General features: G+C 39.7%; 1 protein-coding gene across 13 annotated transcripts in view; it reads left to right on the top strand.

The window, feature by feature from the left end:
• KMT2C (lysine methyltransferase 2C) overlaps positions 1–18,611 on the top strand; it is a 216,032-nt gene that overhangs the window by 167,160 nt on the left and 30,261 nt on the right. For all 13 annotated transcript variants that reach the window (XR_003795262.1, XM_029233804.1, XM_029233802.1 and 10 more), the window contains 6 exons: positions 1–1,836; positions 2,287–2,579; positions 8,605–10,427; positions 11,533–11,644; positions 16,232–16,310; positions 17,879–17,942. The exon at positions 1–1,836 ends at the window's left edge or, in 11 of these variants, runs on beyond it. Coding sequence is in view for 12 of the 13 variants with exons in the window: in XM_029233804.1 (XP_029089637.1) it covers positions 1–1,836; positions 2,287–2,579; positions 8,605–10,427; positions 11,533–11,644; positions 16,232–16,310; positions 17,879–17,942 (4,207 nt within the window). In the remaining variant the exon portion in view is untranslated. The remainder of the gene's footprint in view (positions 1,837–2,286; positions 2,580–8,604; positions 10,428–11,532; positions 11,645–16,231; positions 16,311–17,878; positions 17,943–18,611) is intronic.

The raw sequence follows: 18,611 nt of genomic DNA, 5'->3' as shown, positions 1-18,611 counted from the left end.
CAGCAGCAGCAGCAGCAGCAGCAGCAGCAGCAGCAGCAGCAGCAGCAGCAGCTGGGCCCTCAGCCTCTTCTGGGGCAGTCTGTCTCGGACACTCCGAGTGGCGGGATCCAGAGCCCCCTGACCCCGCAGCCTGGCAACGGAAGTACGTCTCCTGCACAGCCCTTCCATAAAGACCTGTTGGCAAAGCAGCTGCCCGGCACCCCCACTTCCGCGCCATCAGATGACGTGTTTGTAAAACCGCAAGCTCCACCCCCTCCTCCGGCGCCGTCCCGGATCTCCATCCCGGAGAGTCTGTCACAGGCTCAGGCTTCTCAGCCGCCTTCCCCACAGATGTTTTCCCCTGGATCTTCTAACTCCCGGCCGCCATCTCCAGCGGATCCTTATGCGAAAATGGTTGGTACCCCAAGACCACCTCCTGGGAGCCATGGTTTTTCCAGAAGAAATTCTGCACTGGTGGAAAACTGTGCACCTTTACTGTCCGTATCTAGGCCCACTCAGATGAGCGAGACAACAGCAAGTAGGCCATCCCCAGTCAGAGATTTATGTTCTTCCTCCACAGCAAGTAGTGACCCCTATGCAAAGCCTCCAGACACACCTAGGCCTGTGATGACAGATCCATTTCCCAAACCCTTAGGCCTACCCCGGTCTCCTGTAGTTTCGGAACAAACTGCAAAAGGTCCTCTAGCGTCTGGAACCAATGACCACTTTACTAAACCATCTCCTAGGGCAGATGCGTTTCAAAGACAACGGATACCTGATCCATATGCTCGACCCTTGTTGACACCTGCACCTCTTGATAGTGGTCCCGGACCTTTTAAAGCTCCAATGCAGCCGCCCCCATCCTCCCAGGACCCTTATGGATCAGTGTCACAGGCACCGAGGCGATTGTCTGTTGACCCTTATGAAAGGCCTGCTTTGACACCACGACCTGTAGATAACTTTTCTCATAACCAGTCAAGTGATCCATATAGCCAGCCTCCCGTCACCCCACATCCAGCGATGAACGAATCTTTTGCTCATCCTTCAAGGGCTTTTCCCCAGCCTGGAACCATATCAAGGCCAACATCTCAGGACCCATATTCCCAACCTCCAGGAACTCCACGTCCTATTGTAGATTCCTATTCCCAGCCCCCAGGAACATCTCGCTCCAATCCAGACCCCTATTCTCAACCTCCTGGAACTCCCCGGCCCACCACCATCGGTCCGTATAGTCAGCAGCCACCAGCCCCAAGGCCGTCTGCACAAGCAGACTTATTTGTTACATCTGCAGCTAATCAGAGACGTTCTGACCCACGTGCTCACCCTCCTGGAACACCGAGACCTGGGATTTCTGTTCCTTACTCTCAACCACCAGCAATACCGAGGCCAAGGATTTCAGAGGGTTTTACTAGGTCCTCAATGACAAGACCAGTCCTCATGCCAAATCAGGATCCTTTCCTGCAGGCAGCACAAAATCGAGGAGGAGCCTTACCTGGCCCTTTGGTAAGGCCACCTGATGCGTGTTCCCAAACACCCAGGCCACCTGGACCTGGTCTTTCAGACACTTTTAGCCGTGTCTCCCCATCTGCCCCTCGTGACCCCTATGATCAGACTCCCATGACTCCGAGATCTCAGTCTGACTCTTTCGGAACAAGTCAGGTTGCCCATGATGTCGCTGATCAGCCACGGCCTAGATCAGAGGGGAGCTTCAGTGCACCTTCCAACTCACCCATGAATTCTCAAGGCCAGCAGTTCTCTGGTGTGTCCCAGCTTCCCGGACCTGTACCGACCTCAGGAGTCACCGATACACAGAGCACTGTAAACATGTCTCAAGCAGATACAGAGAAATTGAGACAGGTAAACAGGTTGAATGTTCTCAGATGTTTTAAATGTATTATTTGAGAATGCTATTCATTTTATCAAATTGAGTAATTTATGTACAGCTGTTAAAGTCAGTCTTTTCTGTAGAATTGGTCATACTGCGAAGAAGAAAAATGAAATTGATAAAATCAACACTGATGAATTGGGCTTATTCTTTTATCTAATTTCAGTTTTCATGAGTTGGTAGGGGAATTCTTAAATATGAAAGGTTCAGTTTTGTGATAGTTGTATGGCAAGGAAAAGGACCCAAATCATCACTTTATTTTTTATAACCGATTGAATATTTAAGTGTAGCTAGTGTCTTACCGAACTTTGAAATATTACGGTATTTTAAACATTACCATAGTCAAGTATCCGAAGCATTGAGACTTAAAAAGCTATTACTTTTTTAAAAGTCCCGGTCATTTTTTGTTTCTTTCTGTTCAGCGACAGAAGTTACGTGAAATCATCCTCCAGCAGCAACAGCAGAAGAAGCTGGCAGGTCGACAGGAGAAAGGGTCACAGGCCCCAGGAGCAGTGCCTCATCCGGGGCCCCTGCAGCACTGGCAGCCGGAGAGTGCCAGCCAGGCTTTTACTAGGCCTCCCCCGCCCTATCCTGGGAGCATCGGGTCCTCCATTGGCCCTCCTCTAGGACCTAGATATGCTGCTTTCCCAAAAGACCCGCGTGCACCCTGTACTCCTGATGTTACTGGTATGGGGATGAGACCTCATGGATTTAGGTAATGTGTTTAGTTTCATGACAGATTTAAATAGCTAATAGAAGGGAATATGCACGACTGAAATTATTTTGTTTGGGACCATTTTTTAATTGTAGTATAGTTAATTTACAATGTTGTGTTAGTTTCACGTGTACGGCAAACGGATTCAGTGTCATATATATATGTGTGTGTATATATATATATATGTATATATATACGTATGTATATATATTCTTTGAAATTATTCTTAATCAAGAAGTTTATGCTGTTTTTTACTTTTTGATCCCTTTGAGATATGATCAACATTATTTTTCACTAATGAGAGGTCGTGGGTTTTTCTTTAAACCCCTCAGTACTCAACAGAGTGTAAAAGCACTCCCTTTGTTATTAAATATTGACTGTACTAGCCTTACGTCACAGCCACAGCGATGTAGTTTATCCTACCAGTCAAACCTTTAAAATGTAACTGCCATATTCCTTCAAAGTCTCCTGTGATGTGATGAGTGAGAATTATTCTCTCCTTAGATTTTTAATTTTAATTTACATGGTAAATATTTGTGGAAATTTCGAAATTGAAAGGATGTTTTCCTGTAGGAATTTTTTGTGATGAGTGGTTTCCATCTTTGAAGTGGCTAGTAGAACAATCAAAGCCAAATGTAGGCCTGAGTTATAATAAGGTATTATATTATAACATAATAATGTTTCCTTAACATATGCTTTTCATTTTATAAGGTATAGTTTTTAGTCTAATACCTACCTCCAGGTTAAAGGCTTACCCTTGTTTTCCTTTTCTCTTTCTCCTTTTGCCTGTTGCTATTTTTTTTTGTTTTGTTTTGGTTTTTTTTTTGGAAAAAATTACTTTACAATTTTATTATTGTAAGCAAATTAAATTCCAAAGGAAATACTTTTAGAAACAAAAAGGTTGGAATTTTGGAGTCAGTCTTCAGATTTTTTGTGGTAATCCTGGTAGGATTTTTAAAGATTGTCAGACACACCCAGTCTGCTATCCTTTTTTTCTTTCTTTGTTTCTGCTTTATAACAAAGTGAATCAGTTATACATATACATCTGTTCCCATATCTCTTCCCTCTTGCGTCTCCCTCCCTCCCACCCTCCCTATGCCACCCCTCCAGGCGGTCACAGAGCACCGAACTGATCTCCCTGTGCTATGCGGCTGCTTCCCACTAGCTATCTACCTTACGTTTGGTAGTGCATATATGTCCATGCCACTCTCTCGCTTTGTCACAGCTTACCCTTCCCCCTCCCCATATCCTCAAGTCCATTCTCTAGTAGGTCTGTGTCTTTATTCCTGTCTTACCCCTGGGTTCTTCATGACTTTTTTTTTTTCTTAAATTCCATACATATGTGTTAGCATATGGTATTTGTCTTTCTCTTTCTGACTGACTTCACTCTGTATGACAGACTCTAGGTCTATCCACCTCATTACAGTTAGATCAATTTCATTTTTTTTATGGCTGAGTAATGTTCCATTGTATATATGTGCCACATCTTCTTTATCCATTCATCCGATGGTGGACACTTAGCTTGCTTCCATGTCCTGGCTACTGTAAATAGAGCTGCAATGAACATTTGGTACACGACTTTTTTTGAATTATGGTTTTCTCAGGGTATATGCCCAGCAGTGGGATTACTGGGTCATATGGTAGTTCTATTTTTAGTTTTTTAAGGAACCTCCATACTGTTCTCCATAGTGGCTGTACCAATTCACATTCCCACCAGCAGTGCAGGAATGTTCCCTTTTCTCCACACCCTCTCCAGCATTTATTGTTTCTAGATTTTTTGGTGATGGCCATTCTGATTGGTGTGAGATGATATCTCATTGTAGTTTTGATTTGCATTTCCCTAATGATTAATGATGTTGAGCATCCTTTCATGTGTGTGTTGGCAGTCTGTATATCTTCTTTGGAGAAATGTCTATTTAGGTCTTCTGCCCATTTCTGGATTGGGTTGTTTGTATTTTTGTTATTGAGCTGCATGAGCTGCTTATAAATTTTGGAGATTAATCCTTTGTCAGTTGCTTCATTTGCAAATATTTTCCCCCATTCTGAGGGTTGTCTTTTGGTCTTGTTTATGGTTTCCTTTGCTGTGCAAAAAAAAAAAAAAAAAAAGTTTCATTAGGTCTCATTTGTTTATTTTTGTTTTTATTTCCATTTCTCTAGGAGGAGGGTCAAAAAGGATCTTGCTGTGATTTATGTCATAGAGTGTTCTGCCTATGTTTTCCTCTAAGAGTTTGATAGTTTCTGGCCTTACATTTATGTCTTTAATCCATTTTGAGCTTATTTTTGTGTATGGTGTTAGGTTGTGATCTAATCTCATACTTCTACATGTACCAGTCCAGTTTTCCCAGCACCACTTATTGAAGAGGCTGTCCTTTCTCCACTGTACATTCCTACCTCCTTTATCAAAGATAAGGTGACCATATGTGCGTGGGTTCATCCCTGTGCTTTCTATCCTGTTCCATTGATCTATCTTTCTGTTTTTGTGCCAGTACCATACTGTCTTGATTACTGTAGCTTTGTAGTATAGTCTAAAGTCAGGGAGCCTGATTCCTCCAGCTCCGTGTTTCGTTCTCAAGATTGCTTTGGCTATTCGGGGTCTTTTGTGTTTCCATACAAATTGTGAAATTTTTTGTTCTAGTTCTGTGAAAAATGCCAGTGGTAGTTTGATAGGGATTGCATTGAATCTGTAGATTGCTTTGGGTAGTAGAGTCATTTTCACAATGTTGATTCTTCCAATCCAAGAACATGGTATATCTCACCATCTATTTGTATCATTTTTAATTTCTTTCATCAGTGTCTTATAATTTTATGCATACAGGTCTTTTGTCTCCTTAGGTAGGTTTATTCCTAGGTACTTTATTCTTTTTGTTGCAGTGGTAAATGGGAGTGTTTTCTTGATTTCACTTTCAGATTTTTCATCATTAGTGTATAGGAATGCAAGAGATTTCTGTGCATTAATTTTGTATCCTGCAACTTTACCAGATTCATTGATTAGCTCTAGTAGTTTTCTGGTAGCATCTTTAGGATCCTCTGTGTATAGTATCATGTCATCTACAAACAGTGACAGCTTTATTTCTTCTTTTCTGATTTGGATTCCTTTTATTTCCTTTTCTTCTCTGATTGCTGTAGCTAAAACTTCCAAAACTATGTTGAATAAGAGTGGTGGGAGTGGACAACCTTGTCTTGTTCCTCATCTTAGTGGAAATGCTTTCAGTTTTTCACCATTGAGGACGATGTTGGCTGTGGGTTTGTCATATATGGCCTTTATTATGTTGAAGAAAGTTCCCTCTATGCCTACTTTCTGGAGGGTTTTTATCATAAATGGGTGTTGAATTTTGTTGAAAGCTTTCTCTGCATCTATTGAGATGATCATATGGTTTTTCTTCTTCAGTTTGTTAATATGGTGTATCACGTTGATTAGCGTATATTGAAGAATCCTTGCATTCCTGGGATAAACCCCACTTGATCATGGTGTATGATCCTTTTAATGTGCTGGTGGATTCTGTTTGCTAGTATTTTGTTGAGGATTTTTGCATCTATGTTCATCAGTGATATTGGCCTGTAGTTTTCTTCCTTTGTGACATCTTTGTCTGATTTTGGTATCAAGGTGATGATGGCCTCGTAGAATGAGTTTGGGAGTGTTCCTCCCTCTGCTATGTTTTGGAAGAGTTTGGGAAGGATAGGTGTTAGCTCTTCTCTAAATGTTTGATAGAATTTGCCTGTGAAGCCATCTGGTCCTGGGCTTTTGTTTGTTGGAAGATTTTTAATCAGAGTTTCAATTTCAGTGCTTGTGATTGGTCTGCTCATATTTTCTATTTCTTCCTGATTCAGTCTTGGCAGGTTGTGCATTTCTAAGAATTTGTCCATTTCTTCCAGGTTGTCCATTTTATTGGCATAGAGTTGCTTGTAGTAATCTCTCATGATCTTTTGTATTTCTGCAGTGTCAGTTGTTACTTCTCCTTTTTCATTTCTAATTCTATTGATTTGAGTCTTCTCCCTTTTTTTCTTGATGAGTCTGGCTAATGGTTTATCAATTTTGTTTATCTTCTCAAAGAATCAGCTTTTAGTTTTATTGATCTTTGCTATATTTCCTTCATTTCTTTTTCATTTATTTCTGAGCTGATCTTTATGATTTCTTTCCTTCTGCTAACTTTGGGGTTTTTTTGTTCTTCCTTCTCTAATTGCTTTAGGTGCAAGTTTAGGTTGTTTATTCGAGATGTTTCCTGTTTCTTAAGGTGGGCTTGTATTGCTATAAACTTCCCTCTTAGAACTGTTTTTGCTGCATCCCATAGGTTTTGTTTTGGGTCGTCGTGTCTCCATTGTCATTTGTTTCTAGGTATTTTTTAATTTCCTCTTTGATTTCTTCAGTGATCACTTCATTATTAAGCAGTGTATTGTTCAGCCTCCATGTGTTTGTATTGTTGGCAGATCTTTTCCTGAATTGACACCTAGTCTCATGGCGTTGTGGTCGGAAAAGATACTTGATACAATTTCAGTTTTCTTAAATTTACTAAGACTTGATCTGTGACCCAAGATATGATCTATCCTGGAGAATGTTCCATGAGCACTTGAGAAGAAAGTGTATTCTGTTGTTTTTGGATGGAGTGTCCTATAAATATCAATTAAGTCCATCTTGTTTAATGTATCATTTAAAGCTTGTGTTTCCTTATTTATTTTCATTTTGGATGATCTGTCCATTGGTGAAAGTGGGGTGTTAAAGTCCCCTACTATGAATGTGTTACTGTCGATTTCCCCTTTTATGGCTGTTAGTATTTGCCTTATGTATTGAGGTGCTCCTATGTTGGGTGCATAAATATTTACAATTGTTATATCTTCTTCTTGGATCGATCCCTTGATCATTATGTAGTGTCCTTCTTTGTCTCTTCTAATAGTCTTTATTTTAAAGTCTATTTTGTCTGATATGAGAATTGCTACTCCAGCTTTCTTTTGGCTTCCACTTGCATGGAATATCTTTTTCCATCCCCTTACTTTCAGTCTGTATGTGTCTCTAGGTCTGAAGTGGGTCTCTTGTAGACAGCATATATATGGGTCTTGTTTTTGTATCCATTCAGCCAATCTGTGTCTTTTGGTGGGAGCATTTAGTCCATTAACATTTAAGGTAATTATCGATATGTATGTTCCTATTCCCATTTTCTTAATTGTTTTGGGTTTATTATTGTAGGTCTTTTCCTTCTCTTGTGTTTCTTGCCTAGAGACGTTCCTTTAGCATTTGTTGTAAAGCTGGTTTGGTGGTGCTGAACTCTCTCAGCTTTTGCTTGTCTGTAAAGGTTTTAATTTCTCCATCAAATCTGAATGAGATTCTTGCTGGGTAGAGTAATCTTGCTTGCAGGTTTTTCTCTGTTGCTCTGTTTTGTATTTATTTGTAAATTGCCTTTAGTTTTTTCTAGAATGAGGTACAATATAAATAAAAGTATTTGTATAATTTATTCATGTACTGAATCTTTGCAGATAATGCCTATCATTCTTTGTCTTACTACCCCCGGTCCTCATTCATTTCTAGCAAATAATAGGTTAAGCTGTCCAGTCATCATGCCTTTGTCTTCTCATCTGCAGAGGCCTGTAAAGTCTCTCTAGTACAGTTCATTAGACCTCCTACCTTCATTCAAGCATCCCCCCAAATCAGCTTCCTCCGTATCATAGCCTCCCTAAATACAGAAACAAGAAATGGACTCCTTTGCAACTCCAGTAGTATATGCTGATTTCTAAGCACCTGATTCCATCTGCTTGGTGGCTTTGCTTTATCTTTGTCTACGTTATCTGTTAGATCATATGCCTTTAGAGCTCAGATATGGTATTTATTATAGGGTACTTGGCAAATATTTACTTGCATATAGATACTTTATAAGTAGCTGCTAATGGTGATTATTTTCTTTTTGCTACGTCATTGTATTTGGCAACATTAATTTTGTATCTGCGTTTAATCTAAAACTTTTCCTTTTTATCAACCTAACTCAATTCAGAATAATACTTTATATTGACTATATGCTTTTTTAATGTCTTCTTTTAGATTTGGATTTCCAGGAGGTAGTCACGGTACCTTGTCAAGTCAGGAACGCTTCCTTGTACCTCCTCAACAAATACAAGGATCTGGAGTTCCTCCACAGCTGAGAAGATCTATGTCTGTAGATATGCCCAGGCCTTTAAATAACTCACAAACGAATAACCCAGGTGCACTTCCTCCACATTTTTCACCACAGAGCCTGTCAGTTCAGCAGCACAACATACTGGGCCAAGCATTTATTGAATTGAGGCACAGGACCCCTGATGGAAGGCCTCGGATGCCCTTCCCTGCTTCTCCTGGCAACGTTATAGAGGCACCTTCTCATCCAAGACATGGAAACTTCATTCCCCGGCCAGACTTTCCAGGCCCTAGGCACACAGACCCCATGAGACGACCTTCCCAAGGCCTCCCTCATGAGCTGCCTGTGCATCCAAATTTGGAACAAGTGCCACCATCTCAGCAAGAGCAAAGCCACCCTGTCCATTCATCTTCTATGGCCATGAGGTCTCTGAGCCACCCCTTAGGTGGTGAGTTCACAGAGGCCCCTTTGTCAGCATCTACACCAGCTGAAACAACATCTGATAATTTGCAGATAACCACCCAGTCTTCTGGTGGTCTCGAAGAAAAGCTTGATTCTGATGACCCATCTGTCAAAGAACTGGATGTTAAAGACCTCGAGGGGGTTGAAGTCAAAGACTTAGATGATGAAGATCTTGAAAATTTAAATCTCGATACCGAGGATGGCAAGGGAGATGAATTGGATACTTTAGGTAATTTGGAAACTAATGACCCCAACCTGGATGACCTCTTAAGGTCAGGAGAATTTGATATCATTGCATATACAGATCCAGAACTTGACCTGGGAGATAAGAAAAGCATGTTTAACGAGGAACTGGACCTTAATGTTCCAATTGATGATAAGTTAGATAATCAGTGTGTATCTGTTGAACCCCCCAAAAAGGAGCAAGATGACAAAAGTATGGTTCCTTCTGATAAACATTCTCCTTGGAAAAAATCCACTGTCAGCAGCGAGATTAAAACAGAAGTACTGTCTCCAGATTCTAAAGGGGAAACCAAATGTGAAAGTGAGAAAAGTGACGAGGGTAAAGATACTGTTGACGCTCCCTGCCCACAGGCCCCTGCTCATACAGATGGGAATGATGGGGAACAAGCTTCTTTGCAGTCCTGTGATGCAGATCTACTTGAGAAAAGAACTAATCGAGAAACGGCTGGCTCCAGCACAAGTGTTCGTGGGTCCACTCAGCTGCCTGCTGAAGGTGTGATAAACTCTTGCAGCATACCTGGATCAACTCCAGTTCTCTCAAGTTTACTTGCTAATGAAAAATCTGATAATTCAGACGTTAGGCCATTGGGGTCTCCACCACCAACTTTGCCGGCCTCACCGTCCAGTCATGTGTCAAGTCTGCCTCCCCCTCTAATGACACCGCCTGGTCATGCTTTGGATAATACCTTGAATTCTAATGTGACAGTAGTCCCTAGATTAAACCATACTTTCCCTCAGGGTGTGCAGGTGAGTCCAGGATTCATTCAGGGTCAGCCAACAGTGCATCGCAGTTTTGGAACAGGAAAGCCTGTGAATCAGACTGTACCTCTGACAAGTCAGTCTGCTGCCAGTGGCATGTCTGGGCCCCAGCAGCTGATGGTCCCTCAGACGGCCGCCCAGCAGAATAGAGAGAGGCCCCTCCTTCTGGAGGAGCAGCCTCTACTTCTGCAGGACCTTTTGGATCAAGAGAGACAAGAACAGCAACAGCAAAGACAGATGCAAGCCATGATCCGTCAGCGGTCTGAACCATTCTTCCCTAATATCGGTAGGAATTCCTCGGAGTTTCAGAAATAATTACTGTGGACATGGGGTGGGATGTAGTATGCTTACAAGATTTGTGTATTAAATTACATGTGGACTAGAGCATTGAGGGCTGTATTTCTGTTCCTCCTTCAGCTTTGAAATGAACATGATTAAGAGTTTTAGATTCCTCCCAGGTACATCAAGAGATTCAAAACTCTGAGTTTCAGACTTTCCCAAGTCTCTCTTTTATGGGATTGTTTAATAGAAATAAATCCTTTTTAGTTCCTGACTTCTAACCATTATTACCATGTATTTTCAGAGTCACTGAAAGGTGAATTTAAAGCAACTCTGCTAGGAGTAAACTTCTTACTGTCCTATTGTGCACAGTGAATGCTTGGCCTTTTTTTTGTTGTTATATGAAGCTCTTTAACTTCCAGTAGCTTACTAATTTGGGGAAGGCCCCCCCCCCCCGCGAATAGAACAGCAATGCAGGAAAAATACCTGAGTGCCTCTAAGAGAAAGAATTAGCAATCAAAGGACACATGTCCAAGGAATGCTTTCTTCTAAACAGTAAAACTGACCTTCTGTCCTTCGTACATTACCAATTCCATCATATTGGTCCATTTCTTTTTTATTTATATGCAGAGAGGTCTTTTGTCAGTAGCCTATGTTTCTTGTAAGAAATTGATACATTTTTCTCGTAAAGAGTAATAAACAATTTAGTGGAATTCCTTAGTATTGGTAATAACTGCAAATTCTCACTCATGATGGAACATTACTGAAGAAGCAATTCTGCTTAGAATTGTGAAAGTTTGGGTGAAAGGAATTGCATTGCTTTAGATTATTGGTATAATCTCTCTTACATTTGACAAGCACCTTGTTTCGATTCTTGCAGTACTAACGTATTAAAAGTGTGGATCACTTAGATGGGATTAAATTCAGGATGAGGTTCTTGCCATCTCATAATTCCTTCCTTACCTGGTACAGGACCTATAAGAGTGATTATTAAATAATAAGGAATAGGAGTCTGTAAGTTACATAATGTTTGTGATAGTTATGTTACCTTTTAGTGTCACTTGAACCAAATACTATGAAATAAGTAACTTTAAAATATATTTCTCCTTTAGATTTTGATGCAATTACAGATCCTATAATGAAAGCCAAAATGGTGGCCCTTAAAGGCATAAATAAAGTAATGGCACAAAACAATATGGGCATGCCACCAATGGTTATGAACAGGTAGGTGAAGATGTTTCTCATTCTTACTGTGCATCAAGAAGTGCATGCAATTATTACCGGTTACTAGAAGGAGCGTATAGTAACTCAAAACTTGTATTCTAGGAATATGAACAATAACTATTTCAATTGGTTGTGATGTCAGCTGAATATGATCAAATGCAAAATGCTGTACAAATGTAAAGGTTAAATTCCCATTCGTTTCAGGGTAAACATAATAAAACATCATAGGATGGTTTGAAAGATTGACTTGATTAAGCAGGAAATCCAAAGTATTGAAGTGTATGCCTGTTTGCATACCTTTAGAATAATTAATGCTACCCAGAAGCTGCATGGGACAGAGTTGCTTCATCCTGAATAGGTGAGGATGAGAGGATAAGCAGGAAAACAGAAAGTAAACTGTTCTGTGCTGAGAACAAAAGGTAGTTTATTTCAGCCTGGGACTATTTTTTATTCCATCATAGGACATTTGAAAGTTAGCATTTGGAAACTTTATAAGCCTTTTCACTATTAGCAGAAAAAATGGAAAATTATACATTAGAGAAGATTATGAGTTATTTGAGTATCTGGATTTCTGAAATTAGGTATTTACACCCCCTAAGGGGTATTAAATAACCACAGGTAGTGTTTCTTAAGTTTTGCTCATGGACCATCATCAGAATTATGTGGTAGTTTTTTAAAAAAATGCAGGTTCATTTACTCAACCACAAACCTACTGAATCAGAATATCTGGAGATGGTGCTTGTATGTCTGTAGTTTTAGTGAGCACCATGGGCAATTCTTATGCATATTGCTGTTTGAGAACCTCTTTCAATAGAGTAGGCATAGAGCCTCAATTTAGCTTAATTATCTTGTTGAATGTGGATGATTATGGAATTGAATATGAAATCTACATGAATTTATGATAAACATGATCTTTCAAATAAATTGGGAATCCTTAAAGGTGCTTTGTTGAGATACTTTGGAAATGGTTAAGAAGCATTTTTTTTGTTTGTTTTTGTTTTTGAAATTAATTTGTTTATTTATGTCTGCGTCAGGTCTTTGTTGCTGCGCACGGGCTTTCTCTAGTTGCGACGAGCGGGGGCTACTCTTCGTTGCGGTGCGCAGGCTTCTCATTGCAGTGGCTTCTCTTGTTGCGGAGCATGGGCTCTAGGCACGCGGGCTCAGTAGTTGTGGCTCACAGGCCTTAGAGCGCAGGCTCAGTAGTTGTGGCTCACGGGCTTAGCTGCTCTGCAGCATGTGGGATCTTCCCGGACCAGGGATGGAACCCGTGTCCCCTGCATTGGCAGGTGGATTCTTAACCACTGCACCACCAGGGAATTCCAAGAAGCATTGTTGAGATCAAAGAAGAGATTGTAGTTTCTAATGATTTTCATTATTTTATTATTTTTTTAAAATACATTTGATGTGTTTCTTAGTCTGTTGCAGCTGTTAACCTTAGCGATGTTCAAATTGACCATTCTTGGCAGTGAGAGCTTATTCTAGAAGGCTCCTCAGTTTTTTTAAAAAAATTATTATTTAGTTTTGGCTACATTGGGTCTTCGTTGCTGCACACGGGCTTTCTCTAGTTGTGGCGAGCGGGGGCTACTCTTGGTTGCAGTGCACGGGCTTCTCATTGCGGTGGCTTCTCTTGTTGCAGAGCACAGGCTCTAGGCGTGCGGGCTTCAGTAGTTGTGGCTTGTGGGCTCTAGAGCGCAGACTCAGTAGTTGTGGCACACAGGCTTAGTTGCTCCGCGGCATGTGAGATCTTCCTGGACCAGGGCTTGAACCTGTGTCCCGTGCACTGGCAGGTGGATTCTCAACCACTGCACCACCAGGGAAGTCCTGATTTTCATTATTGCACAATGTCTATTAACACTATTTCTGTGTCACAGGGCTTCTTAACTTTTTTATGTCTTGAACTTTTTTGACATCTCACTGAAGCCTGAACTCCTCAATATTTTAATGCAAAACCAAAAACATTGGTTTTACAGAGGAAATCAATTATATTTGAAATATAGTTAACTTAAATATAAAAGTTACAGCATATGGTGCTTCTCTAATGCATTAATAAATTTGGCAGTAAGTCTAATAACTACCATAATTTCAAAATAGTGATGAACTTAAATGACCTATTAGGTATGTGCAACAACTTTTGCTATGAAAATAACGCGAGTTCTATTGGTGCAAAGTCACAGTACTGCCGATAATATTGTAGTTTGCTGAGCATAGTAAAAATAGAAGGAAATGCTAAGTTTAATTCTGTACGTACTTTAAAATATGGACCTGAGAATCAGAACCCCTGCTCCTTCAGCATCATGTGTATATCACTCAGGTACACTGATCTGTTAGTCATCAGGTGTGTTGTTAGCCCTTCTGCTGAGCACTTTGAAGAAGCAGAGGTGATGGTCCTTCCTTCAAGTGGTGTCAAAAGTTGACTGAGGGTGATAGCCAGTGAGTGCTCTTGGGATTATGAGATTATTCCACACCAGGGCTGTAGTGGAGCCAGGGGGTAACAGATGAATCAAAAAGCTGAGTAAAAAAACTAAAAAGCATATGTTCCAAATTATGATAGTACTCAGATATTAAGGTACAGTGTTTGATAAATAATTTGCAAAATATAATCTTGTTATGTTGATGCATTTGGTAATTCTACGGGCAGTGTTTTCATCAAAGCAGTAATGTTTCTGTGAAGTATTTAATTAGAGTAAGTAACGTTTTGCCAGTTATTTTGAACCATATAGACTTTCTCTTGGTCAGTGACCAGGTTTTGGTTTGCTTTAACATTTAGATATAAAAATGTATGAAACTTTTTTTCTTTTTAATCAATTTATTTTTTTCACATCTTTATTGGAGTATAAATGCTTTATTTACAGTGTTGTATTAGTTTCTGCTGTACAACAAAGTGAATCAGCCATATGCATACATATATCCCCATATGCCCTCCCTCTTGAGCCTCCCTCCCACCCTCCCTATCCCAGCCCTCTAGGTGGTCACAAAGCACTGAGCTGATCTCCCTGTGCTGTGCAGCAGCTTCCCACTAGCCATCCATTTAAAAAAATGTATGAAGTCAGAATGGCCATCATCAAAAAACCTAGAATCAATAAATGCTGGAGAGGGAGTGGAGAAAAGGGAACACTCTTGCACTGTTGGTGGGAATGTAAATTGATACAGCCACTATGGAGAACAGTATGGAGGTTCCTTAAAAAACTAAAAATAGAACTGCCATACGACCCAGCAATCCCACTACTGGGCATATACCCTGAGAAAACCATAATTCAAAAAGAGTCATGTACCAAAATGTTCACTGCAGCTCTATTTACAATAGCCTGGACATGGAAGCAACCTAAGTGTCCATCAACAGATGAATGGATAAAGAAGATGTGGCACATATATACAATGGAATAGTATTCAGCCATAAAAAGAAATGAAATTGAGTTATTTGTAGTGAGGTGGATGGACCTAGAGTCTGTCATACAGAGTGAAGTCAGAGAAAAACAAATACCGTATGCTAACACATATTATATATGGAATCTAAGGAAAAAAATAAAAGGTCATGAAGAACCTAGGGGTAAGACGGGAATAAAGACACAGACCTACTAGAGAATGGACTTGAGCATATGGGGAGGAGGAAGGGTAAGCTGTGACAAAGCGAGAGAGTGGCATGGACATATATACACTACCAAACGTAAAATAGATAGCTGGGGGAAGCAGCCTCATAGCACAGGGAGATCAGCTCGGTGCTTTGTGACCACCTAGAGGGGTGGGATAGGGAGGGTGAGAGGGAGGGAGATGCAAGAGGGAAGAGATATGGGAACATGTGTATATGTATAACTGATTCACTTTGTTATAAAGCAGAAACTAACACACCATTGTAAAGCAATTATACTCCAATAAAGATGTTTAAAAAATGTATGAAACTTCTTAAGATACATCTTTTGTTTTAGGATGCAAAAAGGTTTTGTAAGCTACCAACTTTTTTTTTTTTTTTTTTTTTTGCGGGCCTCTCACTGTTGTGGCCTCTCCCGTTGCGGAGCACAGGCTCCGGACGCGCAGGCTTAGTGGCCATGGCTCACGGGCCCAGCCGCTCCGCGGCATGTGGAATCTTCCCGGACCGGGGCATGAACCCGTGTCCCCTGCATCGGCAGGCAGACTCTCAACCACTGCGCCACCAGGGAAGCCCCCAACTATTTTTAAATAAAGATTGGAATAAATAGTTTTAGTACATAAATTCTAAGAAAATTGTCTTCATTATATTTTTCATCTAAAAGGCTTGAGTTAATTTTAAGGTATAATGAGACATATAACAGCGTGGAACCTCTGGAACAGCCTCATTGACATCGCTGCCCCACTCATCACTGTGGGGAAAGTTACTTAATCTCTCTGAATCTTCCTTTTCATCAAGACTAAAATGAGGGTAGTAAGAATCCACACTTCACAGAATTGTGTAGTGAGGTTGGGACACAAAAAAACAGGGCTTTAGTAAATGTTTTTGATGAGGAAGACACTGCCATTACTCTTTCTTCCCTGGAAGAGAAAATTGTTAAGCACTTAAAAATAATGTTAGTTCCAGATGCTTCTCATTTGATGCTTAGTACTTCCTTTTCACAGGTTCCCCTTTATGGGCCAGTCGGTGACTGGAACACAGACTGGTGATGGCCAGACTCTCCTTCCACAGGCAGTTACTCAGGTACTGCTGCTTGTAACTAGTCACTTAAGAATGCACGTTTTCCTGTGTCTCTCGCTATTCTTTATGGTGAGGCCTCTTCCAAAAAATAGTAGAAGTCCTAGAACACTGCCAGGATGTACCAATATTATCAGCTCAGCAGAAATAAAGACATTTTATTATTTTTTAAGGGAAAGGCAAAGTTTAAAAATTGACAATTTCTGAAAAGGATCTACATTTTTAAGGGTAGAAGGTCACTTGGAGGGAAGCCAAATGCTTAGGGTTTGGGGGTTTGCTTTTATTTACTTTCAACCCCACAGAGATATTTTCATGTCCTGCATTTTAGAATTCATTCATTACATTTAAATTTAAAACTGCTATAAAATGTAGAAAATAATGATTATAATCATTTTATTTAGATACAGATAGTCATGTTCTACAGTTTATTCCTTGGAATAATTTAGTTTTTGAAATATTTATTGTTCACAGTAATCAGCTTTAAAAAGTGTAAATATTTAAATATTTAGTGTCAAGCAATATCCAGGAAAGTAGAACTGCTCATTTCATATTGTGTTTTCTTCTTTTTTTTTCTCAAGTATCTGCCAGGGTGGGGGGAAGAGAGAGAGAAGCTGCCTATTTTCTTTATGTCTTTCTGGCGCTTTCTTTTTCACCCTACCAGTTAACGCTTCAGGTTTATTATGCTGATAATTATATTCTTTTGATTAAAAAAGAGAGACCATCTGACACAATGGAAAAGCATAGGCTTCATAGCTGAGTTTTAAAATAATCTGAGTTCCACTATGAGTTTATTGTGCAACTTTGGGCAAATTTTTTAACTTCTGTTTCCTGATCTGTTAAATGTTACACCACCTGCTTTGCAGTATTATATGGTTTACATGTAGTGTATTCTGGGTGCTGGTATCATTTTTAGTCATTACCTTATATACAGCTCATACCTAACAGAATTTGTGACAACTCAGTAAAGGCTTTTTCAAAGTTAATTCTGTTTATCAGGCTGTTGCCAGGGAATTGTGAGATGATAACTATTTGGTCTCCCTGGAAGATATAAGACATTTAATGAGAAAATAAGAGTAACATTTTTAATTAGTATATATTTGTTTTGTTATTTGTGTCTGTTAGAGATGTTGGTTTTTGTTCATAAATAACTTTGTGTTGTGGAGTGGAATTTAGTAAATCTGGAACCCATGTTTCAGTCTTAGTTGCAGAAGAAACCAGGTAGATTTCATCAAAAAGTGGGGTTTTACATGGATCTTTAGCTAAGTATAATACTAACACTATTTGATTTGCCCTACTATTATATTTCTGATGAATAACCCCTTCAAACATATTTGTTTTTCAACTGAAATCTAGCAAATATAGCAGTTCAGAGATAGTTTAAAATGTTCAGAAATTAGGTTGTCACCATAAAATTCATTCTACTTTTTATAAGAATGAAAGTTTTAAAGATGTCATAAGAAATTAAAGTTCTTTTCCCTTTCCATTTCTTTTTTTCTATTTCATTTTTTAAAAGTTTTTTTTCCCCTTGAACTGAAATGTGGAATAAACCTATTTGTAAATTTTACTTATTTTAGGATGGCAGTATAACACATCAGATTTCTAGGCCTAATCCTCCAAATTTTGGTCCAGGCTTTGTCAGTAAGTATAAATCTAATTAGTTACCTGTTCTCTGGGGATTGCTTGTTTGCACTATATTTGTGTTCTTTTAAAATCTTGGAGTTAGTTTAGGTATGTTATTTTAAGTCGAAGTGCCCTCATCTTTTATTAAACATCACTGCCCTATTCGGCATCTTTTCCTCAAGGCATGTATTTCATTCCTTTTTTTCCGTGCATGAATAATTATGGTTAGAGATAAATATTTTAATACAGAAAGATCATCTTCCCCGTTCTCTTCAGTGTTGCTGCTATTTTTTGTATATAGATTGGGCACTTTACAATCTGTAGAATTAAACCACTTCTTTTCTAATGACTGTCTGCCTAAGTGACAAGGACACTAAATGGGAACAACAAAGGGAAAGATAAGCTGGGTTAGCAGCATGGTGTGAAGTCAGGGATGCAGGATGCCATTGATCCTTTCTAGTTACTTTCAGGGGTCCCAAGGTGGTTCAGGATAGCATTTAAAGTTCTCCCCAAACTGAACCTTTCTGAAATCTTCAGACTGTTTAGCTAACTTTTTTTTCACCATTATTTTTCATTTTGCTCACCTCTGCTCTCCTGGTTCCAGAAACCAGAAAGGCTTTCCTTGCGGTAGGTCTCATTCTACCAGAAGCAGAACTTCTGAAATCTTGTGAAAAAGCCTGTTCTGAA

Source organism: Monodon monoceros, unplaced genomic scaffold, assembly GCF_005190385.1.
Source record: "Monodon monoceros isolate NGI ecotype Baffin Bay Population unplaced genomic scaffold, NGI_Narwhal_1 Super_Scaffold_2, whole genome shotgun sequence".
Classification (NCBI taxonomy): Eukaryota; Metazoa; Chordata; class Mammalia; order Artiodactyla; family Monodontidae; genus Monodon; species Monodon monoceros.
The sequence above is the reverse complement of the archived record's forward strand: the minus strand, read 5'-3'. Positions and strand labels throughout refer to the sequence as shown.